The sequence below is a fragment of the Salmo trutta genome, unplaced genomic scaffold (genome assembly GCF_901001165.1).
Source record: "Salmo trutta unplaced genomic scaffold, fSalTru1.1, whole genome shotgun sequence".
Taxonomy (NCBI): Eukaryota; Metazoa; Chordata; class Actinopteri; order Salmoniformes; family Salmonidae; genus Salmo; species Salmo trutta.
In genome coordinates this window covers 44916-60000 of record NW_021822340.1, presented here as the reverse complement: position 1 = coordinate 60000, position 15085 = coordinate 44916, and the positions used below count along the sequence as shown (strand labels likewise).

Here is a 15085-nt window from a genome sequence, read left to right as displayed (position 1 = left end):
TGTAGTACTAGTAGTAACAGAACATGTAGTACTAGCAGTAACAGAACATGTAGTACTAGCAGTAACAGAACATGTAGTACTAGCAGTAACAGAACATGTAGTACTAGCAGTAACAGAACATGTAGTACTAGCAGTAATATAACATGTAGTACTAGTAGTAACAGAACATGTAGTACTAGCAAAAACAGAACATGTAGTACTAGCAAAAACAGAACATGTAGTACCAGTAACAGAGGACACAAATATTCTCCCCAATTGAATATTGGACAAGTTCAAAATTCTAAGTCAATCAAATTGTTGACAGTAATCCAAAGTAGATGAAGAAATACACAAACAACATGGAACATGCCAGAACATGTCTAAGGGAATATGGCTACAAGCAAAGACAGCTAAAGAGGGTAAAGCCAGTAAATGTGACATCAAGACGGTAAATGTAGTCACAGTAACGCAGGGCTGTGTATATGTAGTCACGGTAACGCATGTCTGTGTGTATGTAGTTACTGGCGGTCTGATTACTTCCTCAGCTCCTGCGGAGGCCCCTCCCCTTGATGTAGTCCTCCAGAACCGGTAGCTCTCCCATGGCCTTGTCCAGAGTCGCCCTCTCGGACAGCTCAACCACCTGCACAACCATAGAGGGACGAGATGGTGTTAGCTGGAGGAACCTGTCTGGGCTTCTGCTTCGCTTGCTCTTTTAGGTTTAGGCTGGGTAACTATAGAGCTCTTTTAGGTTTAGGCTGGGTAACTATAGAGCTCTTTGGGTTTAGGCTGGGTAACTATAGAGCTCTTTGGGTTTAGGCTGGGTAACTATAGAGCTCTTTTAGGTTTAGGCTGGGTAACTATAGAGCTCTTTGGGTTTAGGCTGGGTAACTATAGAGCTCTTTAGGTTTAGGCTGGGTAACTATAGAGCTCTTTAGGTTTAGGCTGGGTAACTGTAGAGCTCTTTAGGTTTAGGCTGGGTAACTATAGAGCTCTTTGGGTTTAGGCTGGGTAACTATAGAGCTCTTTGGGTTTAGGCTGGGTAACTATAGAGCTCTTTGGGTTTAGGCTGGGTAACTATAGAGCTCTTTGGGTTTAGGCTGGGTAACTATAGAGCTCTTTGGGTTTAGGCTGGGTAACTATAGAGCTCTTTGGGTTTAGGCTGGGTAACTATAGAGCTCTTTGGGTTTAGACTGGGTAACTATAGAGCTCTTTGGGTTTAGGCTGGGTAACTATAGAGCTCTTTAGGTTTAGGCTGGGTAACTATAGAGCTCTTTGGGTTTAGGCTGGGTAACTATACAGCTCTTTGGGTTTAGGCTGGGTAACTATAGAGCTCTTTGGGTTTAGGCTGGGTAACTATAGAGCTCTTTAGGTTTAGGCTGGGTAACTATAGAGCTCTTTAGGTTTAGGCTGGGTAACTATAGAGCTCTTTAGGTTTAGGCTGGGTAACTATAGAGCTCTTTGGGTTTAGGCTGGGTAACTATAGAGCTCTTTAGGTTTAGGCTGGGTAACTATAGAGCTCTTTAGGTTTAGGCTGGGTAACTATAGAGCTCTTTAGGTTTAGGCTGGGTAACTATAGAGCTCTTTGGGTTTAGGCTGGGTAACTATACAGCTCTTTGGGTTTAGGCTGGGTAACTATAGAGCTCTTTGGGTTTAGGCTGGGTAACTATAGAGCTCTTTGGGTTTAGGCTGGGTAACTATAGAGCTCTTTGGGTTTAGGCTGGGTAACTATAGAGCTCTTTGGGTTTAGGCTGGGTAACTGTAGAGCTCTTTGGGTTTAGGCTGGGTAACTATAGAGCTCTTTGGGTTTAGGCTGGGTAACTATAGAGCTCTTTGGGTTTAGGCTGGGTAACTATAGAGCTCTTTGGGTTTAGGCTGGGTAACTATAGAGCTCTTTAGGTTTAGGCTGGGTAACTATAGAGCTCTTTAGGTTTAGGCTGGGTAACTATAGAGCTCTTTAGGTTTAGGCTGGGTAACTATAGAGCTCTTTGGGTTTAGGCTGGGTAACTATACAGCTCTTTGGGTTTAGGCTGGGTAACTATAGAGCTCTTTGGGTTTAGGCTGGGTAACTATAGAGCTCTTTGGGTTTAGGCTGGGTAACTATAGAGCTCTTTGGGTTTAGGCTGGGTAACTATACAGCTCTTTGGGTTTAGGCTGGGTAACTATAGAGCTCTTTGGGTTTAGGCTGGGTAACTATAGAGCTCTTTGGGTTTAGGCTGGGTAACTATAGAGCTCTTTGGGTTTAGGCTGGGTAACTATAGAGCTCTTTGGGTTTAGGCTGGGTAACTGTAGAGCTCTTTGGGTTTAGGCTGGGTAACTATAGAGCTCTTTGGGTTTAGGCTGGGTAACTATAGAGCTCTTTGGGTTTAGGCTGGGTAACTATAGAGCTCTTTAGGTTTAGGCTGGGTAACTATAGAGCTCTTTAGGTTTAGGCTGGGTAACTATAGAGCTCATTAGGTTTAGGCTGGGTAACTATAGAGCTCTTTGGGTTTAGGCTGGGTAACTATAGAGCTCTTTGGGTTTAGGCTGGGTAACTATAGAGCTCTTTGGGTTTAGGCTGGGTAACTATAGAGCTCTTTGGGTTTAGGCTGGGTAACTATAGAGCCCTTTGGGTTTAGGCTGGGTAACTATAGAGCTCTTTGGGTTTAGGCTGGGTAACTATAGAGCTCTTTGGGTTTAGGCTGGGTAACTATAGAGCTCTTTAGGTTTAGGCTGGGTAACTATAGAGCTCTTTGGGTTTAGGCTGGGTAACTATAGAGCTCTTTGGGTTTAGGCTGGGTAACTATAGAGCTCTTTGGGTTTAGGCTGGGTAACTATAGAGCTCTTTAGGTTTAGGCTGGGTAACTATAGAGCTCTTTAGGTTTAGGCTGGGTAACTATAGAGCTCTTTGGGTTTAGGCTGGGTAACTATAGAGCTCTTTAGGTTTAGGCTGGGTAACTATAGAGCTCTTTAGGTTTAGGCTGGGTAACTATAGAGCTCTTTAGGTTTAGGCTGGGTAACTATAGGCTGGGTAACTATAGAGTTCTTTGGGTTTAGGCTGGGTAACTATACAGCTCTTTGGGTTTAGGCTGGGTAACTATAGAGCTCTTTGGGTTTAGGCTGGGTAACTATAGAGCTCTTTGGGTTTAGGCTGGGTAACTATAGAGCTCTTTGGGTTTAGGCTGGGTAACTATAGAGCTCTTTAGGTTTAGGCTGGGTAACTATAGAGCTCTTTGGGTTTAGGCTGGGTAACTATAGAGCTCTTTGGGTTTAGGCTGGGTAACTATAGAGCTCTTTGGGTTTAGGCTGGGTAACTATAGAGCTCTTTGGGTTTAGGCTGGGTAACTATAGAGCTCTTTAGGTTTAGGCTGGGTAACTATAGAGCTCTTTGGGTTTAGGCTGGGTAACTATAGAGCTCTTTGGGTTTAGGCTGGGTAACTATAGAGCTCTTTGGGTTTAGGCTGGGTAACTATAGAGCTCTTTGGGTTTAGGCTGGGTAACTATAGAGCTCTTTGGGTTTAGGCTGGGTAACTATAGAGCTCTTTGGGTTTAGGCTGGGTAACTATAGAGCTCTTTAGGTTTAGGCTGGGTAACTATAGAGCTCTTTGGGTTTAGGCTGGGTAACTATAGAGCTCTTTGGGTTTAGGCTGGGTAACTATAGAGCTCTTTAGGTTTAGGCTGGGTAACTATAGAGCTCTTTAGGTTTAGGCTGGGTAACTATAGAGCTCTTTGGGTTTAGGCTGGGTAACTATAGAGCTCTTTAGGTTTAGGCTGGGTAACTATAGAGCTCTTTAGGTTTAGGCTGGGTAACTATAGAGCTCTTTAGGTTTAGGCTGGGTAACTATAGAGCTCTTTGGGTTTAGGCTGGGTAACTATACAGCTCTTTGGGTTTAGGCTGGGTAACTATAGAGCTCTTTGGGTTTAGGCTGGGTAACTATAGAGCTCTTTGGGTTTAGGCTGGGTAACTATAGAGCTCTTTGGGTTTAGGCTGGGTAACTATAGAGCTCTTTGGGTTAAGGCTGGGTAACTATAGAGCTCTTTAGGTTTAGGCTGGGTAACTATAGAGCTCTTTAGGTTAAGGCTGGGTAACTATAGAGCTCTTTGGGTTTAGGCTGGGTAACTATAGAGCTCTTTGGGTTTAGGCTGGGTAACTATAGAGCTCTTTAGGTTTAGGCTGGGTAACTATAGAGCTCTTTGGGTTTAGGCTGGGTAACTATAGAGCTCTTTGGGTTTAGGCTGGGTAACTATAGAGCTCTTTGGGTTTAGGCTGGGTAACTATAGAGCTCTTTGGGTTTAGGCTGGGTAACTATAGAGCTCTTTAGGTTTAGGCTGGGTAACTATAGAGCTCTTTGGGTTTAGGCTGGGTAACTATAGAGCTCTTTGGGTTTAGGCTGGGTAACTATAGAGCTCTTTGGGTTTAGGCTGGGTAACTATAGAGCCCTTTGTGGCAACAGTACTTCTGATGTAAAAAAAAAAGGGCTTTCTAAAAAAAAAATGAATTGATTTGAGGAACCTATAAACAAGCTATTAAGGCCAGTCAATGACACATGCTTGCACAGTCTAGCTGTAACACACAGTGATGTTCTGTAACCTGTCTTGAGTGTTATTGATGTGTGATCACTATGGATTAAGAGGTAACGTGGAAACCCCACCTTTTTACTGGCTGCCTTCAGTCTCTGCAGTTGCAGAATGGCTGCATCCTTCGACAGCAGCTCCAAATCTTCCTCTATCTTAGACTGGAAAATAAACACAATGAGTTAGAAAGATTAGGTTGTCGTTCATTACCTCATGCTGACGTGTCCCGTGTGGTTGTTTATTGCAGTTGTGTATGTTTATGTGCTTTGTGTTTGATTGTCAGCGCAGTCCTGTGTTTACCTCATTCACTGGCTTCCCAGCAGCTTCCTGGTACAGCTTTTCACAGATCTTTTTCTGCAATCAATCAATCAGCCAATCAAACAATCATATCTATTTAAAAAGCTTGTACTTTGTCAGCTGTTGTCACAAATTGCTTTGACAGATTAGTGTGAGTCTTCTACAGACATTAGCTGGGTTTTCAGTACAGTGTAACATAATCACTGAAACACAAGAAGTCTGTGTTTGAGTCTCTACCTTCACAGAGAGATGGTTCATGCATTCACATAGGAAGTGTCCCAAAAATGGCACCCTATTTCATATATAGTGCACTACTTTTAACCAGAGCCCTATGGACCCTGCTCAAAAGTAGTGCCCTATTTAGGGAATAGGGTGCCATTTGGGAGGCAGTTATAATGTTCGAGACACTTACTGGGTGAACGCATTTCTTCACTTCATCCAGCAGGCCCCCAAGGTCAAGATAATTTCTGTCTTGTCTCTGGAGAACTTCCCGATAAAAGTCCAGGATTTTGAGCAGGACACATCCGTGGTACTGGACATGGGAGAGAACAGGAGAATGGACATTGTGTTAGTAAATGTGCTGCCGAGGTCGAGCACGATGGACATGGTGTTGATGGAACTTCTTCATTGCACTCATTCGTCTCAGACTCATGCATGATCCCAGAGCTTGCACCAATAAATCAATCAATCAAATGTATTTTTTAAAGCCCTTTTCACATCAGCCGATGTCAAAGTGCTTTACAGAAACCCAGTCTAAAACCCCAAAGAGCAAGCTATGCAGAGGCAAAAGCACAGTGGCAAAACTCCCTACAAGTCAGGAACCTAGAGAACAACCGGGCTCTGAGGGGTGGCCTGTCCTCTTCTGGCTGTACCAGATAGAGATTAGAAACCTAGAGAGGAACCAGGCTCTGAGGGGTGGCCTGTCCTCTTCTGGCTGTACCAGGTAGAGATTAGAAACCTAGAGAGGAACCAGGCTCTGAGGGGAGGCCTGTCCTCTTCTGGCTGTACCAGATAGAGATTATAAACCTAGAGAGGAACCAGGCTCTGAGGGGAGGCCTGTCCTCTTCTGGCTGTACCAGATAGAGATTATCAACCTAGAGAGGAACCAGGCTCTGAGGGGAGGCCTGTCCTCTTCTGGCTGTACCAGATAGAGATTATCAACCTAGAGAGGAACCAGGCTCTGAGGGGAGGCCTGTCCTCTTCTGGCTGTACCAGGTAGAGATTATAAACCTAGAGAGGAACCAGGCTCTGAGGGGAGGCCTGTCCTCTTCTGGCTGTACCAGATAGAGATTAGAAACCTAGAGAGGAACCAGGCTCTGAGGGGTGGCCTGTCCTCTTCTGGCTGTACCAGGTAGAGATTAGAAACCTAGAGAGGAACCAGGCTCTGAGGGGAGGCCTGTCCTCTTCTGGCTGTACCAGATAGAGATTATAAACCTAGAGAGGAACCAGGCTCTGAGGGGAGGCCTGTCCTCTTCTGGCTGTACCAGATAGAGATTATCAACCTAGAGAGGAACCAGGCTCTGAGGGGAGGCCTGTCCTCTTCTGGCTGTACCAGATAGAGATTATCAACCTAGAGAGGAACCAGGCTCTGAGGGGAGGCCTGTCCTCTTCTGGCTGTACCAGGTAGAGATTATAAACCTAGAGAGGAACCAGGCTCTGAGGGGAGGCCTGTCCTCTTCTGGCTGTACCAGGTAGAGATTAGAAACCTAGAGAAGAACCAGGCTCTGAGGGGAGGCCTGTCTTCTTCTGGCTGTACCAGGTAGAGATTAGAAACCTAGAGAAGAACCAGGCTCTGAGGGGAGGCCTGTCCTCTTCTGGCTGTACCAGGTAGAGATTATAAACCTAGAGAGGAACCAGGCTCTGAGGGGAGGCCTGTCCTCTTCTGGCTGTACCAGGTAGAGATTATAAACCTAGAGAGGAACCAGGCTCTGAGGGGAGGCCTGTCCTCTTCTGGCTGTACCAGGTAGAGATTAGAAACCTAGAGAGGAACCAGGCTCTGAGGGGAGGCCTGTCTTCTTCTGGTTGTACCAGGTAGAGATTATAAACCTAGAGTGGAACCAGGCTCTGAGGGGTGGCCTGTCCTCTTCTGGCTGTACCAGGTAGAGATTATAAACCTAGAGAGGAACCAGGCTCTGAGGGGTGGCCTGTCCTCTTCTGGCTGTACCAGGTAGAGATTAGAAACCTAGAGAGGAACCAGGCTCTGAGGGGTGGCCTGTCCTCTTCTGGCTGTACCAGATAGAGATTATAAACCTAGAGAGGAACCAGGCTCTGAGGGGTGGCCTGTCCTTTTCTGTGTCAGTCTTACCTTCTTGTGCTTCTTGATCTTGTCAAAGGTGACTGTCTTTAACAGGATCCTGCCATCATGAGACGTGTTTGTCTAGTGAAGGAAACGACAGGTACAGTATGTCAATCCTCTATACAGTCTCATTCACACATGACCCATCAAAATAGAATCTATCTCTGGTTAGCGTACCCATGATTTTACCACTCAAAACTCAAGTTCCAAGCCCTGTCCATAGATGATATTTCAATACATTGAAGTGCATCACAAGCCACAGGGACACACTGAATGGTGTCAGGACGGCAGGATCCATTGTGGAGGACTGCGACATCTGACCCTGATCCTGACACATTCCACATGTTGCCGTACAACGCTTCAGTAAAGTTGTGTTGCTGTTATACACACGTGTATTTCCAGTTATACGGTAATCACATTATTCCTCCAGGTTTAACATTTAGACATCAAGTGACCAAGAGCATTTTCAAACGTATGTGGTTACACTGGGCAACAGTTTACATTACAGTGTTCCTACTACACTGTTTCTGTCAGTGCAGTGTAATAACTATGGTGTGATACTGTTTATTTAATGTTTATAACCATGTGGTTACACTGGGTAACAGTTTACATTACAGTGTTCCTACTACACTGTTTCTGTCAGTGCAGTGTAATAACTATGGTGTGATACTGTTTATTTAATGTTTATAACCATGTGGTTACACTGGGTAACAGTTTACATTACAGTGTTCCTACTACACTGTTTCTGTCAGTGCAGTGTAATAACTATGGTGTGATACTGTTTATTTAATGTTTATTTCACCTTTATTTAACCAGGTAGGCCAGTTGAGAACAAGTTCTCATTTACAACTGCGACCTGGCCAAGATAAAGCAAAGCAGTGTGACACAAACAACACAGAGTTACACATGGAATAAACAAACGTACAGTCAATAACACAATAGAAAAATCTATATACAGTGTGTGCAAATGAAGTAAGGAGGTAAGGCAATAAATAGGCCAATAGTGGCGAAGTAATTACAATTTAGCAAATTACACTGGAGTGATAGATGTGCAGTTGAGGATGTGCAAGTAGAAATACTGGTGTGCAAAAGAGCAGAAAAACAAATATGGGGATGAGGTAGGTAGTTGGTTGGATGGGCTATTTACAGATGGGCTGTGTACAGCGCAGCGATCGGTAAGCTGTTCTGACAGCTGACGCTTAAAGTTAGAGAGGGAGATATAAGACTTCAGCTTCAGTGATTTTTGCAATTCGTTCCAGTCATTGGCAGCAGAGAACTGGAAGGAAAGGTGGCCAAAGGGAGTGTTGGCTTTGGGGATGACCAGTGAGATATACCTGCTGGAGCGCGTGCTACGGGTGGGTGTTGCTATGGTGACCAGTGAGCTGAGATAAGGCGGACCTTTACCTAGCAAAGACCAACGAGAGCATACCGGTCACAGTGGTGGGTAGTATATGGGGCTTTGGTGACAAAACGGATGGCACTGTGATAGACTGAATCCAATTTGTTAAGTAGAGTGTTGGAGACTATTTTGAAAATTACATCACCAAAGTCAAGGATCGGTAGGATAGTCAGATTTATGAGGGTATGTTTGGCAGCATGAGTGAAGGAGGCTTATTTTCTGGAAAGATGGATCTTTAAAAATAGAAGCTCTAACTGTTTGGGCATAGACCTGGATGGTATGACAGAACTCTGCAGGTTATCTCTACACTAGATTGCAATTCTGCTTCCTTTAGCAATTCTGTCTTGACGGAAAATGTTGTAATTGTAAACTTCCGACTTCAACTGTATATAGAGAGATATACGGTAGTCTACTGATGAAGACAGTATATACAGTATAGAGAGATATGCAGTAGTCTACTGATGAATACAGTATATATAGAGAGATATACAAGTAGTCTACTGATGAAGACAGTGTATATATATATATATAGACAGTAGTCTACTGATGAAGACAGTATATATAGAGAGATATACAGTAGTCTACTGATGAATACAGTATATATAGAGAGATATACAGTAGTCTACTGATGAAGACAGTGTATATATATATATAGACAGTAGTCTACTGATGAAGACAGTATATATAGAGAGATATACAGTAGTCTACTGATGAATACAGTATATACAGTATAGAGAGATATACAGTAGTCTACTGATGAAGACAGTATATACAGTATAGAGAGATATACAGTAGTCTACTGATGAATACAGTATATATAGAGAGATATACAGTAGTCTACTGATGAAGACAGTGTATATATATATATATATATATAGACAGTAGTCTACTGATGAAGACAGTATATACAGTATAGAGAGATATACAGTAGTCTACTGATGAAGACAGTATATATAGAGAGATATACAGTAGTCTACTGATGAAGACAGTATATACAGTATAGAGAGATATACAGTAGTCTACTGATGAAGACAGTATATATAGAGAGATATACAGCAGTCTACTAATGAAGACAGTATATACAGTATATAGAGATATACAGTAGTCTACTGATGAAGACAGTGTATATATATAGAGAGAGATATACAGCAGTGTACTAATGAAGACAGTATTTGTAATTACAGTTGGTCGGTACTTACGAAGTCTTTCTGGACTTCCTGGATCAGCTCCTGCAGTTTGGCCAGGTCCACACAATGAGAGACACCGTCCTTCACACAGCCTGACCTGGCCCAGGACCGGGCCTCCCTCTGGACCCGGGCAGTAGCACAGTCCTGACCCGTAACAGCCAGAAGGAGGACCAGCAGCAGAGAGAACTGGACCACACTGGACAAACTGGACATACTTATACTGGTTCACCTGGTACCTGCTTCAACTGGTACCTGCTTCAACTGGATCAACTGCTCACCTTGTCTCTGTCTGAATCACCTGGTCACCTGGTTCGTTCAATCTCTGTTTGAATCACCTGATTCAAATGACCTGCCAAATATCTGACCTACAGTACATACAGGATCTGAATCTCTGAATCTCTGATGTACAATCGACTCACTGAGTTTCCTACTCTACTAACTGACTGATTTGAAAGACTGACTGAGCAAATGATTCCCTTCTTCCTCCTCTCAGCAGGTGAGTCAGTCACGTCTGTTCTGTTCTGTGCAGGTGAAGACTCTGGCATTCCTCTCTACAGTCACTAACCTTTATATGCTGCCAGAGCTCCTCCTGATGATGTAACATTACACACACACACACATATCTAAACGTGCACACACCCTCCTTCCTTCCTTCCCTCCCTCCCTCCCTCCCTCCCTCCCTCCCTCCCTCCCTCCCTCCCTCCCTGCATGTTGTCATTCTGTTCTCTGGAATGTGCAACCTGACGACAGAGTCCTTGTTGGTCAGTGCTGTCCCTTGAAACCTGAGGTGGGCAGATTTCTATCCTTTATTAATTCCTGTGGATCCCTCTGGTCTCCTGGTCCTGAGAAGCTGTACTCTATACAGTGCAGGACAACACTAAAGAATTACATTGCACATCATAACAGATAGTATATGTATGTTTACCATGTCTTCACGTATCAGGGTTACAGTTACAACATGAAACAAGTGAAAGGTGTGGACTTGAGGAGGATTTAACCAGGTCATGACATTTGAAGGTGTTTGCTTTGAATACGGCGTCCTAGATTCTATTTGGTGATGAAACCACAAGTAACGTGCTTTTCTTCAGCAAATAGTTGTAATGAAACAAGAAAATAGTTGCACAATCAGCACACACCCATAACTGTTTACAATGCAAACACCTGAGTGAAATATCATGGCCAGATATTGATTGATTGATAATTGATTGCGGATATTGTGGTGAGGAGAACGATTAGATCTAACTCGGGCGGTGTTTAGATGTTGGTGGCCTGCTCGGCCTGTTCAGCCTCAGAGACAGAGACAGTGGTGTTGGTGGCCTGTTCAGCCTCAGAGACAGAGACAGTGATGTTGGTGGCCTGTTCAGCCTCAGAGACAGAGACAGTGGTGTTAGTGGCCTGTTCAGCCTCAGAGACAGAGACAGTGATGTTGGTGGCCTGTTCAGCCTCAGAGACAGAGACAGTGATGTTGGTGGCCTGTTCAGCCTCAGAGACAGAGACAGTGGTGTTGGTGGCCTGTTCAGCCTCAGAGACAGAGACAGTGATGTTGGTGGCCTGTTCAGCCTCAGAGACAGAGACAGTGGTGTTGGTGGCCTGTTCAGCCTCAGAGACAGAGACAGTGATGTTGGTGGCCTGTTCAGCCTCAGAGACAGAGACAGTGATGTTGGTGGCCTGTTCAGCCTCAGAGACAGAGACAGTGGTGTTAGTGGCCTGTTCAGCCTCAGAGACAGAGACAGTGATGTTGGTGGCCTGTTCAGCCTCAGAGACAGAGACAGTGATGTTGGTGGCCTGTTCAGCCTCAGAGACAGAGACAGTGATGTTGGTGGCCTGTTCAGCCTCAGAGACAGAGACAGTGATGTTGGTGGCCTGTTCAGCCTCAGAGACAGAGACAGTGATGTTGGTGGCCTGTTCAGCCTCAGAGACAGAGACAGTGGTGTTGGTGGCCTGTTCAGCCTCAGAGACAGAGACAGTGATGTTGGTGGCCTGTTCAGCCTGTTCAGCCTCAGAGACAGTGATGTTGGTGGCCTGCTCGGCCTGTTCAGCCTCAGAGACAGAGACAGTGATGTTGGTGGCCTGTTCAGCCTCAGAGACAGAGACAGTGATGTTGGTGGCCTGCTCGACCTGTTCAGCCTCAGAGACAGAGACAGTGATGTTGGTGGCCTGCTCGACCTGTTCAGCCTCAGAGACAGAGACAGTGATGTTGGTGGCCTGTTCAGCCTCAGAGACAGAGACAGTGGTGTTGGTGGCCTGTTCAGCCTCAGAGACAGAGACAGTGATGTTGGTGGCCTGTTCAGCCTCAGAGACAGAGACAGTGATGTTGGTGGCCTGTTCAGCCTCAGAGACAGTGATGACTCGGTCATAACGTCAGCCGGGTCTTAAAGCTGTGCTGGTGTAGCAGAAAGATGTGGTGGTAACAAGCTGTAGGGTTGTGGACCCTTAGTCTACTTTCCTATGAGAATGAAGTGTGTGGGGGGGCTTTTAGAGTGATTCAAATGCGTCAGTCGGCCTAGTTTTAATGTTCCTATACAGCCACATAGCTGCCCACTTCTGAGGTGGCAAATACTCTGACAACATGTTGTTGTTGGCATTATGGACTTGTTGTTGGCTCTAAAGTAGACCAGGTTGTTGTCTCTAAAGTAGATCAGGTTGTTGTTGACTCTAAAGTAGACCATGTTGATGTTGTCTCTAAAGTAGATCAGGTTGTTGTTGACTCTAAAGTAGATCAGGTTGTTGTTGACTCTAAAGTAGATCAGGTTGTTGTTGTCTCTAAAGTAGACCAGGTTGATGTTGGCTCTAAAGTAGATCAGGTTGTTGTTGGCATTATGGACTTGTTGTTGACTCTAAAGTAGACCATGTTGTTATTGACTCTAAAGTAGACCAGGTTGTTGTTGACTCTAAAGTAGACCATGTTGTTGTTGACTCTAAAGTAGATCAGGTTGTTGTTGGCATTATGGACTCGATGTTGACTCTGAAGTAGACCATGTTGTTGTTGGCATTATGGACTTGATGTTGACTCTGAAGTAGACCAGGTGGTTGTTGGCATTATGGACTTGATGTTGACTCTGAAGTAGACCAGGTGGTTGTTGGCATTATGGACTTGATGTTGACTCTGAAGTAGACCATTGGAATGCCTTCTAGTGCCGTCGTCATGGCCACATTACCGTAAGGAAGTTACAATCAACTGATCAACACACAACGTTGTGATTTTGTTCGTTGATATCTGTTATGTAATCCTAATAAGGGCCTTAAACCTGTTGTTTAACATGTAGGAAGCCACAGAGTGTGTTCTGATAGGCTAAAAGCACCGTACTCTTTTAACCAGGCAAGTCAGTTAAGAACAAATTCCTACTTACAAAGACGGTCTACCCAGGCCAAACCCGGACGACGCTGGGCCAATTGTGCTCCGTCCTATGGGACTCCCAATAACAGCCGGTGGTGATACAGCCTGGAATCGAACCAGGACTGTAATGACATCTCTAGCACTGAGATACAGTGCCTTAGACCGCTGCGCCACTCGGTGGCCACGTAGACCAGACTGGACTATTCCTTACTGTAATATATACCTTTATATTGTCTGGTATATTATATACCTTTATATTGTCTGGTGTATTATATACCTTTATATTGTCTGGTATATTATATACCTTTATATTGTCTGGTGTATTATATACCTTTATATTGTCTTTATGGTGTATTATATACCTTTATATTGTCTGGTATATTATATACCTTTATATTGTCTTTATGGTGTATTATATACCTTTATATTGTCTGGTGTATTATATACCTTTATATTGTCTGGTGTATTATATACCTTTATATTGTCTGGTATATTATGTACCTTTATATTGTCTTTATGATGTAATATTTACCTTCATATTGTCTGGTGTATTAAATACCTCTGAATTGTCTTTATGATGTGTTATATATCGTTATATTGTCTTTATGATGTACGATATACCTTTTATATTGTCTTTATGATGTATTAGAAACCTTTATATTGTCTTTATGATGTATTATACATCTTTATATTATCTTTATGATATATTATATACCTTTATAATGTCTTCATGATATATTATATACCTTTATAATGTCTTTATGATATATTATATACCTTTATATTGTCTTTATGATATATTATATACCTTTATATTGTCTTTGTGATGTGTTAAATATATATATGTTGGCATTATGGACTTGATGTTGACTCTAAAGTAGATCAGGTTGTTGTTGTCTCTAAAGTAGATCAGGTTGTTGTTGTCTCTAAAGTAGACCAGGTTGTTGTTGGCATTATGGACTTGTTGTTGTCTCGAAAGTAGACCAGGTGGTTGTTGGCATTATGGACTTGATGTTGACTCTGAAGTAGACCAGGTGGTTGTTGGCATTATGGACTTGATGTTGTCTCTAAAGTAGATCAGGTTGTTGTTGTCTCTAAAGTAGATCAGGTTGTTGTTGTCTCTAAAGTAGATCAGGTTGTTGTTGTCTCTAAAGTAGATCAGGTTGTTGTTGACTCTAAAGTAGATCAGGTTGTTGTTGACTCTAAAGTAGATCAGGTTGTTGTTGACTCTAAAGTAGATCAGGTTGTTGTTGGCTCTAAAGTAGATCAGGTTGTTGTTGGCTCTAAAGTAGATCAGGTTGTTGTTGGCATTATGGACTCGATGTTGACTCTGAAGTAGACCATGTTGTTGTTGGCATTATGGACTTGATGTTGACTCTGAAGTAGACCAGGTGGTTGTTGGCATTATGGACTTGATGTTGACTCTGAAGTAGACCAGGTGGTTGTTGGCATTATGGACTTGATGTTGACTCTGAAGTAGACCAGGTGGTTGTTGGCATTATGGACTTGATGTTGGCTCTGAAGTAGACCATTGGAATGCCTTCTAGTGCCGTCGTCATGGCCACATTACCGTAAGGAAGTTACAATCAACTGATCAACACACAACGTTGTGATTTTGTTCGTTGATATCTGTTATGTAATCCTAATAAGGGCCTAAAACCTGTTGTTAAACATGTAGGAAGCCACAGAGTGTGTTCTGATAGGCTGTCAAAGGAGAGGCTAAAAGCACCGTACTCTGTTCATTTTTTTTACCTTTATTTAACTAGAGATGTCAGTTAAGAACAAATTCCTGTTCGGTGTATTAAATTCCTTTATATTGTCTTTATGATGTATTATATTCCTTTATATTGTCTTTATGATGTATTATATTCCTTTATATTGTCTTTATGATGTATTACATTCCTTTATATTGTCTTTATGATATATTATATACCTTTATATTGTCTTTATGATGTATTGTCTTTATGATGTATTATATTCCTTTATATTGTCTTTATGGTGTATTATATTCCTTTATATTGTCTTTATGATGTATTAAA

At 43.2% G+C, this 15085-nt stretch overlaps 1 protein-coding gene across 1 annotated transcript in view; it reads right to left on the bottom strand.

The window, feature by feature from the left end:
- LOC115181890 (uncharacterized) overlaps positions 1-10297 on the bottom strand; it is a 10616-nt gene extending 319 nt beyond the window's left edge. Inside the window, exons 1-6 of the mRNA XM_029743577.1 lie at positions 9722-10297; positions 7133-7204; positions 5240-5359; positions 4831-4884; positions 4608-4691; positions 1-619 (exon numbers count right to left, since the gene is read on the bottom strand). The exon at positions 1-619 is cut by the window's left edge and continues 319 nt beyond it. Coding sequence (XP_029599437.1) covers positions 521-619; positions 4608-4691; positions 4831-4884; positions 5240-5359; positions 7133-7204; positions 9722-9922 — 630 coding nt within the window. The 5' untranslated portion in view covers positions 9923-10297 and the 3' untranslated portion in view covers positions 1-520. The remainder of the gene's footprint in view (positions 620-4607; positions 4692-4830; positions 4885-5239; positions 5360-7132; positions 7205-9721) is intronic.
- Positions 10298-15085: the final 4788 nt, after the last annotated feature.